We start from the raw sequence: 26,713 nt of genomic DNA on the forward strand, positions 1-26,713 counted from the left end.
AGTGATTCTAACCAGGTGTGTGAGCCAGCAACATCTGTACCAGTGGGAATATTGATGGAGCTGGACACCGAAGCATAGTTGATTGATTGGGAAACAAAGGTAGTGCTCCCCACCCAGCCCTGCCCTGTATCTCCTGTGTTGTTATCATCACTGCTGGTCCTGCCCAGCCCTGAATCTTCTGTGCCCTCATTGCTGCTGGTCCTGCCCAGCCCTGAATCTTCTGCGCTCTCATTGCCGCTGGTCCTGCCCAGCATAAAGCCTGTCTCATCACCCTGTAATAAGATTGTGTTGACCCCATCCAGCCTCCCTGCTCATCCAGATTCAGTCAGTCCTTCAGACCCATCTTTTCTGGTTCCCTTAAGCCCCTCATCTTCTCCCCTGACGCTTGGCTGGTTGGATAAACCTCGGGTCTTACGGTCGCCAGCTTTGCCCAAACAGGTGTATCCCCCATCTCCGCGTCCGGCCGCTGATCCCGTCACTCCACCTCGGCCCGTTGACCTGTTGGCTCCACTTTGGCTCCTCCCTCCCTCGGCTCCACCAGAGACCATCGGCCTCACGGCTCCACTGGGCTCCCTCATCCATCTGGCTCCACCTTGGTCAGTCATCTCGTCACCCTGCCTTCGTCACAGACTTACGAGCCATCAGCCATGCTGTGTTCCGTCTCTCCACCCCTACAGCTTCAGCAGGCTCCGCCTTTCCCCTGGCTCCACCTTGGTCCTCTGTCACACCGACTCTGCCTCAGTCCTCAGGCACTCAGGCTTCACCTCGGATGTTCGTCAGCCAAGACTCCGTCATGGCTCCTCCCTCCGCCGACTCCGCCGTGGGCTTTCATCCTGGCTGTGCTCTGGGTTCCTTTTTAGGGTATTGTCGTGTGTTACACACTGTGTCATTTGCTTTATCCTGTGGATCTTCCTGAGTTTGTTTTAATTTTATAAAGGCTGTTGTTATTTGAACTTTCTTTATCATCTTCGGAATTAAAGCGTGACATCAGCAATATCGTTCCTCTGAGTCTTTATCATTATAGTTGTAGTGTGGACTTGGACCTATTCTAGGGAGGTGCACAACTCACAAGTGCACGAGTAGCCTACTCTAATACTTGGGCGTGACAGCGACGATCGGTCATGAAAATGATGATCGCTGTGACTTTAAAAATATATTATTGTTATTGCTGCATTTTTGTATCTGAGTTCTGATTGGTTAGATGATATGGTACAGTATGCCATATACAATAACATTGTAATGAGAACACTATTGTAATAGAATGTTGTAAATTCTTTGTGCTTTAGTTTCCCATGTTTCAGCATTGTTATTACGGGAAGAACGCATCCACAACAGGAGTTAGATTCAGACAAGCACGATCAAGTTCACATGCACATGCGCTTCCTTTTGTGCATAAGTAAGTTGTAATATTACATTTATGTTGTATATTTCTGAATAATCTCATATATGATACGTTTGGTTGAGTTTATTAACCCTCTAGCAAAGCGCTTCAATTTTCCTGGTGTGCATTCACGCTTTGATGCATTATTGTTATTTTTCTAATCATATTTTTATTTGTCAACATTAATTGTCATAACAGTGTTTCAATTAAAATATTTTCATTATCGCCATAATGGACACACTCGAGTACTCGTTTTTTGTAGACTCCTCAGTAGGCTACTCAAAATGAAAAAAAATATACAAAAATGCCCATCCCTAACTACAACGATTATTAAAGCTTTATATTATCGCCATCATTATAGTTATCGTCCTTGATGTGAATGGACCTTTAATCTATACACATGGTGTATTATTGGCCTTAACCATGACCATAGGAATGGTATTTTCCTGTGAAATAGTTCACCCAAAAATGAAAATGTATAATTTACTCACTGTCATGATATCAAACCTGTATGATTTGCTTTTCTCTGTGGAACACAAAATATTTTGAACAACATTGGTGTCCAAGCAATAATAGAACCCTTTGACTTTTATTGTATGGACCAAATAAAAACAGCATTTTTCAAAATACAGTATCTTCTTTTGTGCTTCACAGAACAATGAAAGTCATACAGATTTGAAACGACATGGAGCATGAGTAAATTATGACAGAATTTTCAGTCTCTTTAAAGGGTTAGTTCACCCAAAAATGTCTCCAGTGGTTTAACTTCAATTTTATGAAGCGATGCAAGTGCTTTGTTTGCACAAAAAAACATAATTGACCACTTTATTTATAAAATATTAATCTCCAACACACGTTCACGAAACAAGGTCTGTTCTCGCATCAACACAGCACGCATGCGTCGTGGTGCTCTCGTGAACGCGCGTTGGAGATTAATATTTTTTAAATCAAGTGGTAAATTGTTTTTTGCGCAAAAAAACACTTGCGTCGCTTCATAGAATTGAGGTTAAACCACTGGAGTCACATGGATTACTTTAATGATGTCTTTACTACCTTTCTGGGGCTTAAAAGTGATAGTTGCGTAGGCTGACAATGGAGGGACAGAAAGCTCTCAAGATTTCATTAAAAAGATCTTCATTTGTTCGAATTTCACTCCGAAGATTAACCGAAGTCTTATATGCAGGGTGAGTAATTAATGACAGAATTTTCATTTTTGGGTGAACTATCCCTTTAAGGGTACATATTAGAACCCTAGGTTATGGTTAGGTTAAATATATATTTATTGAATAAGTGAGTACTTTTAAGAGTACTTTTGAGTACTTTTAAGGGTACTGCCCCTGTTAAAAGTTCACGTGCAGCTTTTGGTGACGGTGTAGAGTTTTTTTGTTTTGTTTTGTGGCAGCATAAGGTTGTTTTAGTGTGTGTGCATATTGCTTTGTGTTGGCTATGTGGGCAGTGCATGTAAATCGGCCAGAGCTGTTTTAACACAGGAAACCACAGACATTAAGAGTCTTGGTGACTGAGCAAAGGACCAGAGCAGGTGTGAGGGGCTTAGTGCAGGAGGAAACGGGCCACAGACTGGCTATATTTGCATGCATGCATGGGTTCATGGGTTTGACCTTTTGATGCTAACATACAGTAAATGGTGCAGATGCAGCTCTCAGCCATTTAGCAGACCTCTTTCTCTCACTATCAAGCAGGGAGTAAATGAGGTCAGTCTTCTTTTTTTTTCAAAGAAGATTCTCATCTATATTACAGCAGCATAGAGTGAAATCAGACCAACCAAATGCTTCAATATATCTTTATCTGCAAGTTACTTGCAAACTATCACAGTAAAAGGTTTTTTTGAGGGTGAAGAAGAGATGAGAGATAAGAGTGAGTTTCGGTGTCTTTTGTCTTGAGAGGAGAGGTTTGATGGAGATGATGATGCTCAACACTTCCTTGGTCTATCTTCAGCTCTAGCCAGCAAAAACTAGACTTTTTGCAAATTCACGATGGTCCATGATCTTTTCATCACACTAGAGCAAAGGGACGTGTCTCCTCCACTAAGATGCAGCAAGTCACGCATGGATAATATGATGTGATGAAACACACACTCACTCTCTTTCTCTCGCTCTCTCTTTCTCACGTACAGACAGTCTGTCACATGGAGTGGCCATTACCTAGCACAAAAATACTTAGCAGCTGTGAGCACAGGATGTGACAGATGCATAGCGAAGTGAATTCGGCAAAGACATTTTCTACAATTTCTATAAAAATAGGAGAGAACCAAAAAAAGGAGCTTTTCTCAGAAACAAACTTGTGTTGTTTTACTACACACTGTGTGTTTTTCTATCATACATGTCAGTCTGGCTGGAAACAGGTGTAAAGAGCTAAATGTGAGCTTCTGAAACTGAGTCTCGCTTTCAACAGAAGTGAAAACAGCAGGTTTATGACTATATGCTAACCACAGTCTATTCTGTCACGCTTGGTCCCGTTTTCAGCCTCATCATGCAGAAATTAATCGGTCACACTACAATAAGCCATTGGTTCCTTCTCCTTGTTGTTTTGCGCTTGACTTAGCAACCACAGCTCGGTCACACTGAATGAAAGTTGGTGTTTAGCATTGACACGACCCTCTGACCATATAGTTTGTCTCATGAGGAACTGAAAGTTACTGCATGCCACTGCCACTCGATGATGTCTTTAAGTGTGTGACTTTTATGGCTGTGGTATTGACCAATGTGCTTCTTTTCACAATGAAGAACTGACTTTTTTATCTGCAAAATAAAGTGCATTTTGCATGTGTTGATTGTTTTCAATGGAACACACAATCTAATACATTCATTGTTTCGAACATTTTCCAAAAATTATATTTTGGTTGTTGGAACAGTGATTTAAAATGTCATAAAAACATGATAATGTTTAGTTTCCTTAATTAGAGTGGAACATTATTTTAAGGTTAGAATAATGTTCCTTAATTAAACTTATTTTTTTTATCAACATTCTTGGAGTGTTGATTTGTAACATTGCAAGAAAGTAAATATGACCAGTTTCATTAATGTTAATATAATGTTATAAAAGGTTAGTATGAGGTTTCTGAAATGTTCTTTAAACTTCATTTTTATGAACTACTCAACATTCCAGGTACATTGATTTGTGTAACATGTGCAATACAGTACGTGGAATGTCGCTTTAAAGCAAATCACTTTGCTCAAACTGAGCAAATATGTCAAGACATTATTAAATGGAAAAAGATTGAGGACACTTTTATGATGTCCACTTTAAATGCATCTTTCAACAGCCTTTTTATTTCGGATATTTCAGCCTGTGTTTACATCTCATGTTTTGTTTTCTTCACAGAGGAGGAAAGGAGAGTCCGAGCCAATGATAGAGAGTACAATGAGAAGTTCCAGTATGCTGTAAGTCACACGTTCAACCTGTACAGTCACACATTCAACCTGTATCTTCTGCCTATCCCACCCCCTTCATCTCTTTTCCTGTCCGCAGAACAACTGCATCATGACCTCAAAGTACAACATCATCACCTTCCTACCAGTCAACCTGTTTGAGCAGTTCCAGGAAGTTGCCAATACTTACTTCCTGTTTCTTCTCATACTGCAGGTATATATTCCAAGTAAATGTTTATTATTAATGCTGATTATGTGCAGATAAAACGATGAGGTCATTTTCAAAGGTCTATTCATGGTTTTGATCATGACAATATATTCTTCTAGACCTAAGCCTGCAATTAGCAGCACATGGACACCCATTAACACGCATGTTAATACTGTGCGTTACTAAGTGTGTTAAAAATGCCTAAAATTAATTGTGTGTATGTTTTGTCTCAGTTGATTCCACAGATTTCCTCATTGTCCTGGTTCACCACCATTGTGCCTTTAGTGCTTGTGCTGAGCATCACTGCAGTCAAAGATGCCACCGATGACTATGTGAGTCTCACACACACGCATACTGTAACTTACTGTAACTTCCAAACTCCCCCCCTCTCAGAAATATTGTAACACTCATAACATCACCTTAAACTCCACAACAGTTAGACACACACATTTCACACACATGTGTTTCTCCTACAGTTTCGTCACAAGAGTGACAAACAGGTGAATAACCGTCAGTCTCAGGTCCTCATCGGTGGCATGTGAGTCTTATATTAATATACACACTTCCTTTTACATTGTGTTTACAAGAAAATCTACTAAGAAAATGTAGATGTGTCTGAGCTGTTGCGCACAATGGAGTTAATGTTCACAACATTAAAAAGATTGTATTTTATATTGTAATATTTCTTTTATTCACAAAAATACAATGTATATGTATGTGTGTATATAAAAATGTTACATTACAACAATTATATATCATTTTTCCAACAATGACAAAGCACTTTTTTCACTTTCTCAGTCTTCAGAAGGAGAAATGGTTGAATGTCAGAGTGGGTGACATCATCAAACTGGAAAACAATCAGTTTGTGGCTGTGAGTTTTCCTCTATAGTCCTTCATGACATTAATTCATTAAACATAGCTTATTAAAATAAAAAGACACTTTACCAGCTCAGCTTTCCCAGACATTACTTTAAGTAGTTCAGGGCCATGTACGCACACGGACAATGTCTGGTGCATTTGCTCTTGAATACTGCACTGTGATATTGATCCAGTAGCCAAGGTCTGATTCGCTGATTATGCTGCTGGTTATGCAACTCTGTCTCCAGAGGATAAACAGCAGCTTGGACATCTTTTTAATATGCTAATTGCAGTTCTAATCTCACTGTATGCCAGTGTTATTTTAGTATTATTTATATACAGTACTATTGTATTTTTTATTGATATTTTGAATTGGCTTTTATTTTTATACTTGTACAAAGTTTTAATTTTAGTTACATTTTTAGTCATTTTGTTATTTGCATTTGTTATTATTATTAGGTTTTTTTTCTTAAATATCGGTATTTAGGTTAATTCATTTTTATTTGTTTTCTTTCCAGTTAGTAATTTTAGTGTTTCAAATTCAACAAAATGAAAATTTGAAATGTTGTCTTTGGCTACTAAATGGAATAACTTAATTCCATTGTTAAAAATGTTTTAATAGTTTTAGTTTTCGCTAACTATGATAACCCTACTGTATACTGCATATGTGTTGCAGGCTGACCTGCTCCTGTTGTCCAGCAGTGAACCACATGGCCTCTGTTACATTGAAACTGCTGAACTAGATGGGTAAGACTGTGTTTATTTCTTGAATTTGTCCTTTCGATTTCATGATTTCCAGTGCAGCTCAATGCAGTCTTTTTTATTAATGTCTTCCTTTATCTGCCACAGTGAGACGAACATGAAGGTGCGCCAGTCTCTGTCTGTTACCTCAGAGCTAGGATATCCTAATAACCTGGCCCAGTTTAATGGTATGTCATTTGGTATTGAATGCACTCCAAAATGTGAAAGTTAGTGAGAGTGGAAATGGGAAAGAATTAGTAAGAGAAAGAGAGAGATGAGCAATCTTGTGAACTGATAAATGAGAGAATATGTTTGTGTGCAGTATGTTTCAGATTTGCAGAAGTGCATGGAACAAGAATAGAAAGGCAATAAAAGGAATTGCATTTTCAGAGGGGGTATTCCAGTATGAACCGCACTCACTGATACTGTTAATTTGCATGTACTGCCTGTGTTGTATTAGCACAGATTTACTAAAGGAATTATGCAAATCAGGTAACAGCACAAACTCATCCAAATCTGTGCTGAATGGTTCAAGCTCGATTGTGTCAGATGCAGCAGACTGCAGTGATTGGGCAAACGTTACTATAGCACCACTGCACCATCATTTGATGAATTGCTTACCATGAAAAATAAAATAAAAATTGTGTAATAAAATGAAATAAATTATAAATGTGCAAAAAAATGCAACGATTACGCAACTGTTTTCCCTCACTGCGAGTTGGTGTACTGGAAAAAGAGAGAGAGAGGAAAGATATACTGAGTCAAAGTGTGTTGTGATGTGGTGGACAGATTCTCAGCAATACTTCTTTAACACCCTGTACAGTTTTCTGCTACACACACACACTCACACTCACACTCACGCCATCAAACCTGTGTCAGCACAGACCACCCACGCTTCCTGTTTTTAAAGAACAACAAAAAATTACAAAGCTCACATAGTACCAAGGTCCAGGATGCTGAACAGTTGGTCATGACACATATTACATAAAATTTCAATATTTTCCTTATGTGTGACCTCATTTTTCTTATCCTTCTCGCGCTGTGTGTATCTGCAGGAGAAGTGGTGTGTGAGCCTCCCAACAACAAGCTCGATCGTTTCTGTGGGACTCTGTATTGGAAAGACTGTAAATACCCCCTCAGCAACCAGAACATGCTGCTCCGAGGCTGCGTACTGCGCAACACGGAGAGCTGCTATGGCCTTGTTATATTCGCAGGTGTGTGTGTCTGTCTGTGAATATGTGTGTGATTATTTTTCGTTTTAACCTGTCATAATGTTACATCTCAGGTCCTGACACCAAGCTGATGCAGAACAGCGGACGGACTAAGTTCAAGCGGACCAGTATAGACAGATTGATGAATACACTGGTGCTCTGGGTGAGAAGAAACTGTTTACAAACACACACTCTCCTACAAACCTCTGCTGAATGTGTAGAGATTTGAAGACCAAAATTTGTAGACAGCACATACTCTGCAAATTAATGTTTGAGTGTAAATAAATAGGCACACTCAAGATTTGAAAATTAATTCAGTTTCCATGTATATAATTTTCCCCTGCTCAGATTTTTGGGTTCCTTGTGTGTATGGGCGTGATCTTGGCCATAGGAAATGCCGTTTGGGAGAAAGAAGTAGGTGCTCTGTTCCAAAGTTTCCTACCCTGGGACCCTCCAGTGGACAACTTCCTGTTCTCAGCCTTCTTGTCCTTCTGGTCCTATGTCATCATCCTCAACACAGTCGTGCCCATCTCTCTCTATGTCAGGTGAGAGAGAGCATGATGTGGAAGATGAAGAATGTAATGAAGAGAGAAAGTTGTGAATAATCTGGAAATGGAAATATGGAAATGGCCTGAAACACACAAAAAATTTTTTTTAAACAAATGGTCAGTGGAAAGCGGTGCTTAAGCTATTTATTTAAGCTGTTTTATTCTCTTTTTATTTTATATGAGGTTTGTCAACATTTGTGTGATTTTGTAATTTTCTAGTGATGAACAGAGCTAAGCATTACATTTTTCAAATGTCGTTCAAACTAGTTATTAAAATTTTTTACTACAATTATTTGTTGTTGTATCAGGGTTATTATCGATAACTAAAACTATTTAAAAAAATACTGAACTAAAATATAAATATTAGATAGAAAATTTGGCAACTAACTGAAATAATTTGAAGTTGAAGCATTAAAATTTAAGAAAAAATCTAAAACTTAAATAAAAAGAAAAATAAGTTAAACCTAAACAGTAATATTTTAGATTAAAAAAACATAATAACATTACTAAAAAATAAACTAAAATGAAAAAATATAACAAAAGCTAATTCAAAACATTAATAAAAAACTATAATAGTATATAAATAATACTAAAAAAAAAGTCTACGGTCAAGACCTCTGTGACAGGGGATTTAGGACTACTTTTCATGCCAGGTTATTTTTATGTTAGCGTATATGATACTTTATCTATTGCTCTTGCTTTTTAAAAAGTCTTGAGACACCAAAGTGTATCATATTTAGGAAAAAGTGCCTATTTAATCTATTTATCTAGACTTTTTTGTATTAGCTTCAGTTAATTTTATGCTTTATACATGCTTTATGCATTTTGTTTATTTTATTTAGATTTTTTTTGTCGTTGTTGTTTTCATGTTTCCTCAGGCTTTCCCTAACAGGTAAGAGATAGACCCTGTAGACTCCCCGTTTTTTCTCTCTCTGACATAACAACAGCCTCCCGTATAACATAGTCCATATAACACCACTAAAGTCCTGATCCGAACCCTTCTGAACCAGCTCTCTGAATGAGCGCTAACTCTGCTGTGTGGTCCAGTGAATGTAACCCACCTCTGACCGGTGCAGACTCATACAGGAAGAACTGCAGCGTGGCACTGAGCAGCACCATGGCATGACAAACATACCCATAGTCTGTTTGTGCATTTTTAAATAAAAGATTTGTAAAGCCTCTATAAATTAATATGATTAAATCTTGCTTTAATGGTCTGGCAGACTATTGTGCTATTGTCTGTCTCAGCTGCACACTAAATAACCTATGTCTGTAAAACAGGAAATCTGTGTACATTTTTGTGTGTGAGTTTGCCATGTGTCGGAGGTCTGTAGTCATTTGAGTGTTTCTACAGGAAATCACGCCACATTTGCATTGTGATATTGATAACCCTTCGTCTATTTCTCTGTCCATCTGTCTGAATATCTTAGTGTGGAGGTGATTCGTCTGGGTCACAGTTACTTCATTAATTGGGACCGGAGGATGTTCTGCAGTCGTAGTAACACAGCAGCAGAGGCCCGGACCACCACACTAAATGAAGAGCTGGGACAGGTGGAGTACATCTTCAGTGACAAGACAGGAACCCTCACCCAGAACATCATGACCTTCAAAAAGTGTTCCATCAACGGTCATACTTATGGTGAGGAACACACAATACTGGCAGTTATATCAGAGGTATAATGTGCAAACAGCTGGTCATTATCACAGTATCAGTCTTGTATCGTCTTGAAGGGGTTTATATTATGATAATGACCGGCTGACTGTGTGTTACCTTGCTTTTACACAGCTGCTTACCAAATAAGTAAATAAATGGACATGAAATGAAATAATGAATAAATAAAACAAGTGGTCAGGAAAAGGTTAACCTTCAAAAAAATGTTGATCATCAGGAGATCAAGAACTCCTTTATTTTCTACACTACATTCATTTGTTCATTCATTCATTGTAATACTTTTACAAAACTTTGGCAATTTTTCAAAAAACTTGATTTGTGTGACTTAATTTTAAAGTAATTATAAACATTAAAAAATACGTTAATAATTATTTAAATGTTTATAATCACTATAAAATTACAAAAGTCACACAAATCAAGTTTTATTTTTTAAATTGCCAATGTTTTGTAAAATAATTGCAATAAATGAATGAATCAACAGCAACAGTAATAATAATAATTTGTTACTGAAAATGAAAATATAAATAATTAAAAATAAAACAATAAATAATAAATTACGGTCAAAACAACAGTCAAATAAAAACTATGTTAAGATGTAGCGCTGCACGATTCTGGTTGAATTGAGAATCACAATTTTTTTGTTTCAAACAGAGATTATGATTCTGAACAGACAACTAAACAAAATAACATGTAATTTACTAGAGGTTCTGACAAAATTGTAATTGCTGCAGTCAATTTATAACATTTCATTAATCTGAATTAATTATTTAAAAAAACAGTTTGAATGAATGATTCAGTGACAATACTTCACTTTCATTACTGGATGTATCAGCATTTTTTAACAAATCTCTTGAATGAATAATTCAATGTCAAATACAGTCACTTGTCGCCATCTACTGGTGTAACGATATACAGACACTTCACCATAGAAACTAACTATACATAGAAAAAACACAGAAGACAAGACAAAACATGTGCAAAACCAATACAAATCAAACACAGGCAAAATGACACGTGACAAAACAAACCAGAACTCGTATATCCCTTACAATAGTCACAAACACAGATATGTTATGTTGGATTAGATTTGTGTAACAAATCTCATGTCAGTCTGTCTCTTGTTTCACAGGTGAGGTGATGGATATTCTGGGTACACAGCAAAAGGTCAGTGCAATCCAGATTCACTTAGTGGAATTAAGTTGTTGTCATTGTTAAAATACTGCTGCACAGAAACAGCTAACATAGTCTGTTTTTCTCAGAGGGTCCAGCCCCTGGACTTCAGTGCTTGGAACCATTTAGCAGACCAGGGCTTCTGTTTCTATGACCAGTCTCTGCTAGAGGCAGTGATGGTGGGAGAACCAGCAGTGCATGAATTCTTCCGGGTCTTGTCTCTCTGCCACACTGTCATGAGCGAGGAGAAGAGCGAGGGTAAGCATCTGGAACATTCTTTAAGGGGCGATTATCTGCCTTACTCAGGGAGTTATTTCATCCAATGGAAGAGTTTAAATAAGGTTAAATAAGGAAGCTGTTGACTTTAATATTGTTAGGATGGAGCAATTCTGGATTGTAATATGATTATTATATCTCATTATCTGTCCTCCTTCATGATGTGCTCCTTGCTTATTCTCTCTGTCTTTCACTTCCTAAAGGAGAGTTGGTGTATAAGGCTCAATCTCCAGATGAAGGGGCGTTAGTAACAGCTGCACGTAACTTTGGCTTTGTGTTCCGCTCTCGCACACCCGGCACAGTCACCACACAAGAGCTCGGCAAAGCGGTCACATACACGCTCCTCGCCATCCTGGACTTCAATAACATCCGCAAAAGAATGTCTGTTATAGGTAACACAAGCACACACACACGCGCACTCACATTCCTGCACTTTACATAACAAAAATAATTTGACAATCCAGACAGCAACAGTGTCGGCCCAGATCCGGCCCACATCTGGTACGCGTTGAATCTACATGTACCAGATGTGGCCCGGATCTGGGCTGACACTATGTTGCTGTCTGGGTATGTTTGTAAAAAGCACACTATGCAATATATCACAAAAATTAAAGAGCTGCCACATAAAATTATTTTAAAAGGGAAGTTTTGTCAGATTTAACTAACTTTTGAGCCCCTACTATAACCAAGTATGTACATAAACACTTTATTGTGCAGTTAACTGTGGCAAACTCCAGAGTGTTCAGTTTTTAAACATTGTTTAGGCTGTAATGCCAGATGCTTTAGTACTGTGCAAGAATGAAAGAGCCAGTCAAATTCTCTTGGGACTGAGAAATCTAGATACAGCATAAATACTGCCCTGCCAAGCATCGTAAATAAGTGGAGCATTTGCGCTAAATTCAATACAGAAAGTGTTGTGCATGCCATATACACTTTTACAATGCTGAATTATAGCCCATACGTTTGGGTAAGTGATGCTTACATTGCAGCAGGCATTTTATTTTTGTTTGCATATTGTTATTTATGTTCATTTGGTATGTTTACATGGAGAAGTGAGAGATTTATTGAGTGCACTGCAGAATTTTCTCTTAATCAATTTTGTTAATCTTTTTTTTTTTTTTTCATAAACAAAGTCCAAAATATCTTAAAAAAAGAAGATATTTTGATTTATGAATTATAAAACGAATCATATACCTTATTAGATTTTGTTAAAAGAAGAAAAAACTATTTGCCAAATGGGTACGAAAAATTCAAGATACGTTATTTGAAAAGAAGTCAGATAATGTTGTGACTATGAAATAATGGGAGCTATAATAAGAGCAGAGCTTCTGCCATCACTGCAGAGGCACAAGCACAGTCTGTAATTTAATGTGTGTGCGGGGGTGGTATACCCTAAGTTATCGGGACAAAATGTCCCCATAAAGATGGCAATATCCGAAATCTTTGTGGAGACATCTTTGCTCTCTATGAGGTAAACAGCTTATAAATCATATTAAGTGGTGTTTTTTTGAAAATGTAAAAATGCAGAAAGTTTCTGTAATGGGTAGGTTTAAGGGTTAGGGGATAGAATATACAATTTGTACAGTAAAAAAATAAAAAATTATGTGCCATTAAAACATGGAAACCCATTGTGGATGTGTATGTGTGTGTGTGTCTCAGTGAGAAATCCAGAAGGCCGTATTCGTCTGTACTGTAAGGGGGCAGACACTGTGCTTTTCGAGAGACTTCATTCTTGCAACCATGAAATAATGAATATCACTTCAGATCATCTCAACGTGAGTGTTTGCAGTTTTGTATTTGTTTATTTTGTGTTTTCTTGTTCGCTTTGTTACCTTGACTGTTTGTAGCAACTGCCTGCTACTTTCTTTATAAATTAAATTAAAACAACAGAGCTTGTGGATATTTTAGTATAAGTCTATAAGTTGCACTGTTACTAACATTATATGAGCTATTGTTGTGTTTTAGTTATTTGTTTAGCAAACAAACAACATTTGGAATATAAAAATATAAATAAATGTGTAATTAATAAAATGAGGTTGCAAGTAACAGGCAATCACTAATTTAGGCAATCACTAAGTAGTGGTTAGCAGGTTTGGGACCATATGTTTGTTTGTAGTATTATAGATGTATATTTCTCGTAATATTTAATGTAAAAAAAAAAAAATAAAAAAAAAAAAAATATATATATATATATATATATATATATATATATATATATATATATATATATTTGTAATTTTTGAAAAGTTTCTATTTTGCAACAGAGAGAAAATAATGCTGTAAAATTAAGCACACAAATCCTATATAATATTATTTTAATTATATAATTTATAAATTTATATATATTTTATAATTTATAAATTGAATATCAATTCAACAGATTACACAATTATTCAAAAGGTTAGGGTCAGTAAGATTTTTTTTAATACTTTGAAAAGGTCTTTGTGTCCTTGCTGAAAAGTATATATATCATAAATGCTGTACTTTTGAACTTTCTATTCGTCAAAGACTAATAAAAAAAACATGTATCACGGTTTCCATAAAAATATTTGTTTTCAAACTGTTTTCAACATTGATAATAATAAGAAATGTTTCTTGAGGAACAAATGATCATATTAGAATGATTTCTGAAGGATCATGTGACACTGAAGACTGGAGTAATGATGCTGCAAATTCAGCTTTACCATCACAGGAATAAATTACATAAATAAAATGGGAAAAAAACCAATTATTTTATATTTTAATAATATTCACAATATTACTATTTTTAACTGTATTTTTGATCAAGTAAATGCAGCCTTGGTGAGCATAAGATCAAGTTTTATCAAAAAATACAAAAAAAAAATCGTATCGACTCCAGACATTTGAAAGGTATTGTGTGTGTGTGTGTGTCAAAATGTGTAAAAAAAGTTTTTAATTGCTGATAAGTTTATCTAATATATCCAATGGTTTTCACAACAAAACAAATTAAAAACATGTATTCACCTTAATTATAAAGTGACATTCATCTTGAGCTGATGTGGGAGGTTTGTGTATGTGTGTTTATGTAGGAGTATGCAGGTGACGGCTTACGGACTCTCGCAGTGGCCTATCGGGATCTGTCTGAGGAGCAGTGGGAGGAGTGGTCAGAGCGTTTCCGTGGTGCTGATAAGGCCACAGACTGCAGGGACGACCGGCTGGCTGCTGCCTATGAGGAGATTGAACAGGACATGATGGTATGCTTGTGTGTCCGATTCCTTTTGTGTTTTGTTTTCCATACTATTTTTTTGGTGATTAATATCAATACTTGTTATAGTTGTTGGGAGCCACGGCTGTAGAAGATAAACTGCAAGAGGGCGTTCCTGAAACCATTGCCATTCTCTCACTGGCAAACATCAAGGTCTGGGTGCTCACTGGAGACAAACAGGGTAAGAACTGCATCGGATTCTAATGTCTTGCGGATTGGCCACAAGTGTTATCATTTACTTGACATAATTACAACTTGAATGAGTCTTTTTCTCCCTTTGTGATAGAGACTGCAGTGAATATTGGTTATTCCTGTAAGATGCTGACGGACGACATGACGGAGATCTTTATTGTAAATGGACACACTGTCCAAAGTGTACGCGAAGAACTGAGGTAAAATGCTGACGTTTGCCCGAACCGTCCATCCTTCAAAATATGAGAGATGCAAAATTTTCACAGAAGGCTTTTTCATTTTGTCATTCTGTTTTCTTCTGTGTATTTTTTTAGGAAAGCAAGAGCGCGAATGCTAGAGTCAGCACACACCAGAGATGGAGGGAAGGAAGTTGAAGCTCAGGGATTGGGTGGGGCGTGTGCCTTTGGAAATGGATGTGGAAGTGGTGCTGCTGCTAACTGGATGCCTGATGAGAGTAAATCCCCCCCTCCTCAGGCTCCGCCCTCCTCCATATTGGAGTCAATCAGTGGAGAGTTCGCCCTCGTCATCAGTGGACACAGCTTGGTAGGTGGGAGCCGCGTTCAGGAATGTAATTGGAAGAAATGAGCTAGAAGTATTTTATGGTGCGCTTACACGACAATGATGTACTAAAAACGAAAAACTTTTCACGTATAGACATTGTCAAAACATTGTCCCTGTTCACAAGAATCCATGAAAACTACTAAAAACGCTGTATTCTGCTGCCAGGCCAGTAGTTGGCGATATCACTTTGTAAAGAAACACTACAGGCCTATACATGTGTATTACTGATATACACATGCACATGACGTCACCGTTTTCACAAATTAGCGTTTTTGTAGTTTCAAAAGTTTGTGTTTTCAGGCCATCCAAAACACAGTTTTCGTATAAATGAACAGCCAAAACAAATAAAAAGTTTTCTGTTTTTAGTTCCTTTGTCGTGTAAATACCCACTTGAACAGGAGATTCATTCATGTTCTTCAGTTTACTTAAAGGGTTATGAGTTCAGTTAGGTTTAGTCCAGTGTTAGTATTAACTGTGAGGATTAAGTGTCATTTTAGTACTTCAACAGGTCACACTTTAGATTAGGGTCCAGTTCTCACTATTAACTATGACTTTTGCCTCACTAAACTCCTAATTACTGCTTCTTAATTGTAAGTAAGGTAGTTGTTAAGTTTAGGTATTGGGTAAGATTAAGGGATGTAGAATATGGTCATTGAGAATACGCCATTTATATGTGTTTTTTAAGTACTAATAAACAGCCAATATCCTAGTAATTTATAGCAAAATTTAAAAAAATTTGTTCGAACATTTTTAAGTTACAGTTTTTCATCTAATATTTGTTTTATTTTAGTATTTTAATCAAAAAAATCTTAATAGTTTTAGTTATCAAAACAAAACTGCTTTAATTCAGAAAGAATATTAATTATCCCATTTTTAAAAATCAAATAAATGGTATTTATTTTAGTTCAGATAGAAGAGATATGGTCCTAGCTGATTTAAGCTGGTGTTTTACTGGTTTAGCTGGACCAGCAAACCGGCTTTGGCTGTTTTAAGGAATTTTTTCAACAAATATTTCCCTGTCTTTCTGGGTCAGGCTCATGCATTGGAAGCTGATATGGAGCGTGAGTTTTTGGAGACGGCGTGTGCTTGTCGAGCAGTGATCTGCTGCAGAGTGACTCCTCTTCAGAAAGCTCTGGTGGTGGAGCTGGTTAAACGGCATAAGAAGGCTGTCACACTCGCTATCGGAGATGGAGCCAATGATGTCAGCATGATAAAGAGTAAGAGAAAAGAGATGCAAGCAGGCATGTTCAGCACTTGTAGTCTTCGTCAGGCCATTGACTCTTTCTTTTTGACAGCTGATTTCTTTTTGATGTGCAAATATTAGGGTTCTCTCAGTCAAATGACTAGGTTAAGGCTATAAATAAATATTCTGTATGCATTACAAATCAATGTTGAAATAGTTACTTTAACTGTCAAAATCAGAATCTCAATAATATAATGTAATTATTATTCTGTAATTATTTTAAATACACTACCGTTCAAATGTTTGGGGTCTGTAAGATTCTTTAAATTTTTTGAAAGAAGTTCAGCTCACCAAGGCTGCTTTTTTAATCAAAAACAGTAATATTATGACAAATAATTGGATTTTAAAATAAATATTTTCTATTTTAATACAATTTAAAATGTCATTTATTCCTGTGATAGCAAAGCTGAAACTTCAGCATCATGTCACATGATCCTTCAGAAATCATTCATATATGCTGAATTGCTGCTCAAGAAACATTTCATAGTATTATCAGTATTGAAAACAGTTGTGCTGCGTAATATTTTTGTGGAAACCATGATACATTTGTTTCAGGATTATTTGATGAATAGAAAGAACAGCATTTATTTGAAATAGAAATAAAAATATTGACTGTCATTTTTGATCAATTTATTGCCTCCTTGCTGAACAAAAGTATACATTTTCTTTAAAACAAATCTTACTGACCTCAAACTTTAGAACTGTAGTGTATATATCATTGCAATATAATGAGTATCAGTATAAATTTGAGCTTGAGTTAATTCAGTTTATTTTGAAAATAATTTGCATAAATAATAAAAAGAAAAAATGATTTCCTTTTTAATTGCATTCACTTAGGCTCATACATGATGTACATTACAGGTAAAGTACAGTGTATGTTTTAAACCACATAATCTCATCTTGTGGTAATTTTTGTAACCATGAGAGTATGGTTTCTAATTTAATATTTTTAGTAAGGAACAAACCGGTCAAGAAAAACACATTTTGAATGTGTTTGAGTTCCTTTTTTTAGATTATGCAAAGGTGCCCCAGAGAAACCAAATTAGTGATGTTCATTCCTTCGTTTAGTTTGTTGTTGTCGTATGTGGTTGTGTTACTTCCCTCGACTGAGCAAAAACATCTCCGAACTCTGTCCTCTGGCTCTCACGGTGTCACAACCATATTTCAAAAGGCTGCTGTGAACATGGATAACGAGATGTGGAGGATGTGGTTTATGTCTAAATCTTTTTACACCATCCTGTGCTGTCCCTACTCAATAACATGTACACACGCACAGACACGTTCTTGCAATGTTTCATCTTCTGTTTGTTTGATTCTGTTGGGTGTGTTGTGTTCAGGGGATTCTGCTGGTGTGTAGCAGTCAAGTGTCAATGAAAAAGATTTGTTCTTCACACTAGTACCATTGTCAGTCAGTCTTTTGATGAATGTTCCCTGCAGTTTTAATGTTATTTAGACTGATTCATATCACTTGGGACTGTCCCAAATCTATGGTTTTTGTAAAATTGAAATTCAGGTATTAGTTTATCTGCCTTAACCCAACATTTGGAGTGTTACTTGAACCTGACCATCAGAGTGCTGATATACCCAAGAGCAGGGGTTTTCAAACTGGTCTCCAGGGACCCTTAGGGGATCTCAAGTGGGCGGAATTAACATTGTAACGTGAGATATTCAGTATGGTTTTAGCAATCATTGTTTTACTCATTTAACGAATGAGATAATAGCCTATTACTGGTTTGAAATGCTGGTTGGTTAGAATCGATCATAATGTGATTGAATTGGATATTTATACATTTAAGTCTCCATATCTTAAAATGGAAGATTAGTGCCTGGTTTCATAGACAAGGCTTGAATCTAGTCCCAGACTAAAATGCATGTTTGAGCTGTTTTAACTGAAAGCAACTTGCATATCTTAAAATATGTCAGTGCCATTGTTTTGTCTCAAGATGCACACAAGTAAAAAAAAGTTTTCCTAAGGCACGTTTATAAAAGCTACTTAAAGGTCTTAATTGAACTAAGGCCTAATCCAAGCTTTGACTGTGAAACAAGGCTTAAATGTTTAGAATAATAGTATTTAGGATGTTTGAAGTACAATTTAACAGTTTAGCAATGTTAATTAAATGCAGTTTAACAATTAATACAGTAATAAAACTATTAAATATTAAGTAACACTTGAAAACATTGTACAGTATATTAACTGAAACTGACATTAAACTAACTTGATATTTATTAATTAATTTACTCAAGAAGAGTTTGCTTTTAGCTGATTACTTACTTAACTGCAGTTTTCCCTTTAAATTTGCTTTCCAAAAATAAGGCAAATGAACTTACAGTATATGTATGTATGTATGTACTGTATGTATATTGCTGCCTTTCTACTTAAGGAAGGGTGTTCTCTGTAAGAGGTTTATATTGAAATCAGGGTTATATTGAACCCCCGAATTACCAGCTAAATCCAACTGCAAACCCCTCAAGTAAGATCAAATATTAAATTGAACAGCATTATCTGAACTTGTCTTCTTTTTTCTCCTTCTGTAGCGGCTCACATTGGCGTGGGCATCAGCGGTCAGGAGGGGATCCAGGCCGTCCTGGCATCCGATTACTCATTTTCCCAGTTCCGTTTCCTGCAACGACTTTTGCTGGTACACGGACGCTGGTCCTATCTGCGCATGTGCCGTTTTCTCTGCTACTTCTTCTACAAGAACTTTGCCTTCACTATGGTGCACTTCTGGTTTGGGTTCTTCTGTGGGTTCTCAGCACAGGTGAGAGATTCATTCTGAGGCTCAAAAAAAAGTTATTTATGAGGTGATGTCATGACCTCTGTTTACTATGTTTTCTTTGATTTAGACTGTCTATGACCAATACTTCATCACTCTCTACAATATCGTATACACATCCCTTCCGGTGTTAGCCATGGGCATCTTCGATCAGGTAAGAAAAAGAAAACGTATATAAAATACTCATCTTTGTTTGCATTTGATAAGAAACTCACTTCCACCTCAAACTTTGTCTAATTCAGGATGTTCCTGAACAGAGGAGTTTAGAGTATCCAAAGCTGTATGAGCCGGGCCAGCTGAACTTGCTGTTTAACAAACGAGAGTTCTTTATCTGTATCGCACAAGGAATCTACACTTCTGTGGTTCTGTTCTTCATTCCGTACGGCGTTCTCTCTTACGCCACACAGAGCAATGGAGTCCCACTGGCAGACTACCAAACTTTTGCAGTAACTACTGCAACGGCCCTTGTCATCGTTGTCAGCGTCCAAGTGAGTCCATGTGGTAAAGTTGTTTAAGATTAAACATCCACACCAAAGTAGTGCTTCTGAATCTATATCTGGTTAGCAGTTCTCATTTAGTTATTGTTTGTTTAAGGCTGTGTACTGTGACAATACATTTTGTAACTATTTTGAATGGCTCAAGCTTTTTGTTACTTCTTTATAGATTGCTCTGGACACTGGTTATTGGACTGCTATAAATCACTTCTTTATATGGGGCTCTTTGGGTACCTACTTCTCTATCCTCTTCGCTATGCACTCCAGTGTCCTGTTCAGCATCTTCCCCAAGCAGTTCCATTTCCTCGGTGAGTCAGCACTCTTTGGCCCAACAGAAATCTTGAACAGAAACCCACATTTGATAACGTCTATACAGTATGTGTCACATGTACAACTTATCAGCGAATACATCTGGAAATGCAGATAGCATTGACTCTATATGCATTACTCTTATACAAAAATAACTGTTTATGGATACACTACCATACAAGTTTGTGGTCAGACATTAAGATTTTTTTGTTGTTGAAAAAAAATTATATTTTTGTTCTGCAAGAACACATTAGTGATAATTAATTTAATTATTAATAAATTTGTTAAAAATCTATCAAGTAAATGCTGTTCTTTTGAACTCTATCAAAGAATCCTGAAAAAAGTATCATAGTTCCCACAAAAATATTTAGCTGTTTTCAGTATTGTTTATAATTAAACATGTTTCTTGAGCACCAAATCAGCAAATTAGAATGATTTCTGAAGGATCATATGACACTGGAGTAATGATGATGCTGGAAACTCAAAATTTATTTAAAAATATCCCTGTATTTTTACTTTATTTTTGATTAAATAAATGCAGCCTTGTAAGCGTAAGATATTTTTTAACAGTAGTATAGCACAATAAAACTATGTTAAAGAAATCGTTTTCCTAAAAAATTAACATGTAAACATACATTTAAAAAAAAAAAAAATTAATATACAATGAAAAGTAAATATACAAAAAAATATATTGTCTTTAAAATACCCATGGATTTTTAATTGTGTGATTTATAAATTATATATTGTTTGTATTTTTATCTTGTTCAAAATGTGTGTGTGTGTGCATTTGGTGTAAATATGTGATGCTTATTTTGTGTTTGTGTGCGTACCATGTGTTAATCTACCACAGGAAGTGCCCACAACACACTCGGACAGCCGGTGGTTTGGTTAACTATTGCTCTGGCTACCATCATCTGCATTGCTCCAGTGCTTGCGTTCCGCTTTCTCAAACTGGATCTTAAACCTCAGCTCTCAGATACCGTAAGTATGCGTGTGACACTAGTTTGTCTGGCCTAAATCTTAGGACATCTTTGAATTTGTTTTTTGTTTCCACATTTTATGTATATATTCAACCAAACATTCATTATTAGTATCAAGCGTAGCGTTAGTTCTGGCAGGTCACGTTAGTCAAGCTTGCATCAGCTGACCCTCAGCTGATCCACATCTACCTATAGGAATACGACGCCTATCACCATATACATATATAAGCTCCTTCAGTATTATCAGCAGCTATCGCGTTTCTCAGGAGCTAATTACCCTCCTCCATCCCCAGCTCCTCTCGTCAGTCAGGATTTGACATTCTGATTCCCCTTGAATCAGAATAATTATCGAATAATGTTGTACTTTAAAATCTTGAATTAAATATATTTGCAAATTTTCATGTTGGTTCTGTTCTGTTTACCCCAAGGGGGATTATTGCTGCTCTCCCTGCTCTTATCCATGCTAGGCTGCATGAATGCGCAGGGAGTTCTCGCCCAGAACGGAACCATACCGCCAATCCAAACTGTATGCTAATTGTCAATCATATTTGACGGTAGTGGTCCTGACAGAAATATCACAACAAAGATCTGTCTTACACAATACTTAAAAGGATTATATATAATAAACATTCTCAATTTTCTATGTGATCATTGAGTAAATCCCTAATGAATTGTTTTGATTGTGTTTTTTTGCATGTGGTTATTTGCATATAATAGTGTAAATAGTGTTTTTTAATGTTAATATTAATATAGAAATATATGTTAGTAATTATTATGGACATAATCTTGTTAATGTTAATAATATCAGTAGTTCTTTATATACATAGTATATCTATTTGCATAAACACAAATATAAAGGTTAAATCTAAAGAATAAAAAACAGTTTTTTGGATAACAAAACTTCTGGTTGTTGGATTGTTATGGTTGGATGACTATTGTATATTCTGATTCATAGCATAGATCCTATTTGTTTCACATCAGTAGGTTTGACATTTTGTAGTTTCTGGTTATCCCCTACACTCATCCTCGCCCCTTATTACATTCTCGTTCTCTTTCTGCAGGTGCGCTACACTCAGCTTGTGCTGCAGAAAAAGCGGAAGCCTGGTGGGCGTGCGGGTCGTGGAGTGGGCGGTTCAGGGGTAGCCAGTGGCAGTGCTCTTGGCCGCTTGGGGAGAGGTGGATCTCGACGCTCCGGTTATGCGTTTGCGCATCAGGAGGGCTTTGGCGAGCTGATCACTTCGGGAAAAAATATGCGGCTGAGTTCGCTGGGTCTCGCTTCTTTCGCTTCCCGCCACAGCAGCAGTTGGATCGATACCCTTCGTAGGAAAAAACACACAAACAGCCCTGGTGTGCAGAACACCCCGCCCACCGGAGATGACAGCGCCGCCTCCTCTCAAGCCTCACCCTTTTCCACAGTAAATGGTCGTCAGGACACAGTGGCAGGCGAGGCAGGGCAGCAATTCAATGAACCCGTCCTCACTCACAGCCCTGATGATATCGCTCTCAGCGTGCTCAGGTGTGCAGACAGAGAGATGGGAGGATGTAGTACTGGAACAGTGCAGGTAAATATACATCTTAAAACAAGTTCAAGCACAAACTGTATACAGATACACCACATGCAGGCCAACATACACAAATATAGGACATTATTCAACGCGGGACAGAAGGTTGATTCGTTAGGCGTGCCTGACATTTTGTGGATTGACAAAAAAAGTAAATTTCCCCAAGGAGAAAACAGCAGGAAGCAGAACTATTAAAACCACTTTCATTTCTCACTTTTTGCACATATTAGTAGTCTCAGCTATAACTGTCATGAGTTCCTCAATAATTTGGTAAGTTTGGGGTCAGTAAAACATTTTGTTTAAAATAAATGAATACTAGTTTTATTCAGCAAGGACGCATGACATTGATCAAAAGTGACAGTAAAGACTTTTGCATTGTTACAAAAATATTCTATTTAAAAGAAGTGTTGCACTTTTGAACTTTCTGTTCATCAAATAATTCCGAAAAAATGTATCACAACATATTAAGTAGCACAGCATTGATAATAATAAGAACTGTGAGCACCAAATAAACATATTGAAATGATCATTTTGACACTGAAGACTGGAGTAAAGATGCTGAAAATTCTGCTTTGCTATAACAGGAATAAATTACATTTTAAAATATATTAAAATATAAAAAATAAGTTATTTTAAATTGTAATGATATTTCACAATATTGCTATTTTAAAAATAAATGCAGCCTTGTTGAGAGTAAGAGACTTCTTTTAAAAACAATCAAAAATCTTACCGAACCCAAATTTTAGAGTGTGTGTGTGCGTTACAAATGATTATCAATACACAATATACAAATTATTAACTGGGTGTGTTAAAAGGGCTGTGGTGTAGACTGTGCAAATGCTCATTTAAAATCAGAAAGCCTAGCTGGTTTGGATTTTCCACTTCTTTTTTTTCTCTCTTTACTTTGCATGTATTTCAATGCTTGTTCTTTGGACATATATCTCACACTGTGGAAGAGTTTCTTTAAATTCTCTTCTAAAAATATTTAGCTCGACTATGAGAGATGGGACCAAGCAGCTGTTGACACGCCATGTACATGGTTTTGGTTGCAAAGGGGAGATTTAAGAGCCAAATAAATTTGCTGAATGATTTCTGAAATAGTACACAACACTATTTAATTAGTATTACGTTATTGTGATGTCCATGATCCATTGTTTTAGGTAGGAAGGTATACAGTAAGTAGCTTCAGTTAATTAATAGTAATGTGATTCCATATAAAAAACAGATGCGCTTTCCTTTCAATAACATAATAAACACACAACAAAAATGACTGGTGAGAAAACAACAGTTAAGAAAGCATCTGATCAGAGTGATGTGGATGTTTACACAAGCTCTGCAATTCGGCACTCCAGTCTCGATGGACTGAAGAAATGAACATACTGTAGATATTAAAATTGTATCCACACAAATTGTAATTTCTTCTGTTCAGTTCATCGAAGTCATACATGAGTAAACACATGAACACACTGAAGAGCTTCTTTATAGTAGAGAATTAAAAAAATGGAAAAGCTACACATAAAAAAAAATAAAAAAAAGTCCCAGAGCCCACCTACCTATTGCGTAATCGACTTGGACCATAGTAGTTTAAAGGTGTTTACTCGCCGGAGCAAACTTTTCCAGGAAGTTTGCTTTGGCAAGCTGTTTCGACCTCCCGAAACGAACTCCAAACGAACTTCATTTTGGCCTGAATTTTTTTTAATTGACGTCACATCAGTTCGTTCTTTGATTATGCTTGAAGTATATCAGGGCCTCAAGAGGCACATTTACTCTAGTGCATTTTATGTAGGTAATATGGTCATTTGTTTTGTATTTTTTATTAATCCTCTTATTGATTCTTTCTTCTAGGAAGCACCGTTTGTGTGGAAGGGTTCTGGAGCTCGTATCAGTGGTGCAAGCAGCCCTGGACCTCCTCCCATTGCAGAAGAAACTTCCAGTGGCGAGTGATAGATAGACAATACCAACTGGAATCCTTCATGTGAATGCTCATGTTTCTGTCTGAGGACATGACCAGAGAAGACAGCGCCCCAGACAGTTTAGGAGTAAACACGCTTAAAACACACATGGAAATGGATGCAGATTTAGTAGACAAACTGTGTATGTATACAGACAGCACAAAGAGTTTCACCCCTCGCATTTCCTGTATTGTTCCCATTCTCAGATTTCCTGTCAGTGAGAAGGACAAATTTGGTGTTATTTGAGCTGTTTACGACTGAGTTTTTCATTCTAGCCAAGTTATCAGACAACAAACCGCTAAATAACATTGCCAAGGCTGATATTACATCACACCTGACTACCAGCTATAGCTGATATCAGTTGTTTAACGAAATACATATTATGTTGCACTCAAATACACTTTTAGATTGATTATTTTTAATTTGGAGACAGGAACAAAAGCTCCCAATTTTTTGCATTAAAACGTTTCTCTCAATATCTTAATATCTCTAAATGTATCAATACATATCACAATATATTAATACATTACACACAGGGCTTGACATTAACACCCGCCAATCCGCCAAATGGTGGATTTCAGTGTCGTCTACCAGTCACTCCCACTATCCACTTTGGTGGGTTGAATTTTATAGGCCTATATAAATATAATTTTTTTCAATTGTAGACTTTTAAAAAGGCATCTGAAATAAACTAAGTGCATTGTAGTGTTGTCAAAAATATACATTTTTGATACAAATCGATACTGAAATACCTGAAACGCTTCCAGTACTCATTTTCCGCAGAATAGATACTCAATACCAGCTGCGCTTTCTCGCTCTCTCATGATCTCTCTGACTGCGAGTAGACACAAATCCGCTTCTCCTCACTCACTCGTTTCATTTGCTCCAGATGAATATTGTTGCTGTTAAAGGGCTTGAATTTCGTTGTGGGATTGCGCATCATTTTACTAATTCTCGCAGATTTTGTTCTCACACCTAAAGTCCGTGCACATAAAGCCGCCTCTCAGTACTAAATTGAGTCCTTTTTCTCTGCTTATTGTGCTTAAACAGTCAAATACACACAAACTAATATCAAAATGCCGGTCTTGGCGAGTATTCACGTGAACAGTTATGTTTTAAGTGAATGTAAACAGTTGAGAAAGAAAACGCATGTGTAACAGTATAAGTGCGTCAGGTCTTAAAGTTACAGCAGCCTAATATACCTCCCACCAAATTATGAGATAATATTAAAGATGTCTATATAGCAGTTTTTCCCCATGGTAACGATGTCAAAATTGTGGCCAGTGAAAATGCTGTGTGGCTGGTAACTTAGGAAAACCACTAGCCACTGGTAAGCAAAAAAAGTTATTGTCAAGCCCTGATTACACATAACAGTTTCAAGTAATGATTATTCAAGTATTACTGATAACTAAATGGCCTGCAGCTACAGTGAGGAAAATAAGTATTTGAACACCCTGCTATTTTGCAAGTTCTCCCACTTGGAAATCATGGAGGGGTCTGAAATTGTCATCGTAGGTGCATGTCCACTGTGAGAGACATAATCTAAAAAAAAAAAATCCAGAAATCACAATATATGATTTTTTAACTATTTATTTGTATGATACAGCTGCAAATAAGTATTTGAACACCTGTCTATCAGCTAGAATTCTGACCCTCAAAGACCTGTTAGTCTGCCTTTAAAATGTCCACCTCCACTCCATTTATTATCCTAAATTAGATGCACCTGTTTGAGGTCGTTAGCTGCATAAAGACACCTGTCCACCCCATACAATCAGTAAGAATCCAACTACTAACATGGCCAAGACCAAAGAGCTGTCCAAAGACACTAGAGACAAAATTGTACACCTCCACAAGGCTGGAAAGGGCTACGGGGAAATTGCCAAGCAGCTTGGTGAAAAAAGGTCCACTGTTGGAGCAATCATTAGAAAATGGAAGAAGCTAAACATGACTGTCAATCTCCCTCGGA

At 36.8% G+C, this 26,713-nt stretch overlaps 1 protein-coding gene across 2 annotated transcripts in view; it reads left to right on the plus strand.

Moving 5' to 3' along the window:
- The window catches only part of atp8b2 (ATPase phospholipid transporting 8B2), a 42,421-nt gene extending 16,167 nt beyond the window's left edge, over positions 1-26,254 (plus strand). For both annotated transcript variants that reach the window (XM_084089187.1, XM_084089186.1), the window contains 27 exons: positions 4,724-4,782; positions 4,871-4,984; positions 5,212-5,310; positions 5,455-5,516; positions 5,777-5,849; positions 6,513-6,583; positions 6,686-6,765; positions 7,633-7,791; positions 7,863-7,951; positions 8,137-8,333; positions 9,767-9,975; positions 11,138-11,172; positions 11,268-11,436; positions 11,658-11,846; positions 13,114-13,229; positions 14,505-14,669; positions 14,750-14,861; positions 14,967-15,072; positions 15,187-15,415; positions 16,467-16,650; positions 19,212-19,435; positions 19,521-19,604; positions 19,693-19,938; positions 20,114-20,252; positions 21,104-21,234; positions 22,295-22,795; positions 24,641-26,254. In XM_084089187.1, the coding sequence (XP_083945313.1) occupies positions 4,724-4,782; positions 4,871-4,984; positions 5,212-5,310; positions 5,455-5,516; positions 5,777-5,849; positions 6,513-6,583; positions 6,686-6,765; positions 7,633-7,791; positions 7,863-7,951; positions 8,137-8,333; positions 9,767-9,975; positions 11,138-11,172; positions 11,268-11,436; positions 11,658-11,846; positions 13,114-13,229; positions 14,505-14,669; positions 14,750-14,861; positions 14,967-15,072; positions 15,187-15,415; positions 16,467-16,650; positions 19,212-19,435; positions 19,521-19,604; positions 19,693-19,938; positions 20,114-20,252; positions 21,104-21,234; positions 22,295-22,795; positions 24,641-24,739 (3,941 nt within the window). In that variant the 3' untranslated portion in view covers positions 24,740-26,254. The remainder of the gene's footprint in view (positions 1-4,723; positions 4,783-4,870; positions 4,985-5,211; positions 5,311-5,454; positions 5,517-5,776; positions 5,850-6,512; positions 6,584-6,685; positions 6,766-7,632; positions 7,792-7,862; positions 7,952-8,136; positions 8,334-9,766; positions 9,976-11,137; positions 11,173-11,267; positions 11,437-11,657; positions 11,847-13,113; positions 13,230-14,504; positions 14,670-14,749; positions 14,862-14,966; positions 15,073-15,186; positions 15,416-16,466; positions 16,651-19,211; positions 19,436-19,520; positions 19,605-19,692; positions 19,939-20,113; positions 20,253-21,103; positions 21,235-22,294; positions 22,796-24,640) is intronic.
- The last annotated feature ends 459 nt before the right edge of the window (positions 26,255-26,713 follow it).

The sequence above is a fragment of the Abramis brama genome (assembly GCF_963993115.1).
Source record: "Abramis brama genome assembly, chromosome: 17".
In the NCBI taxonomy this organism is placed as follows: domain Eukaryota; kingdom Metazoa; phylum Chordata; class Actinopteri; order Cypriniformes; family Leuciscidae; genus Abramis; species Abramis brama.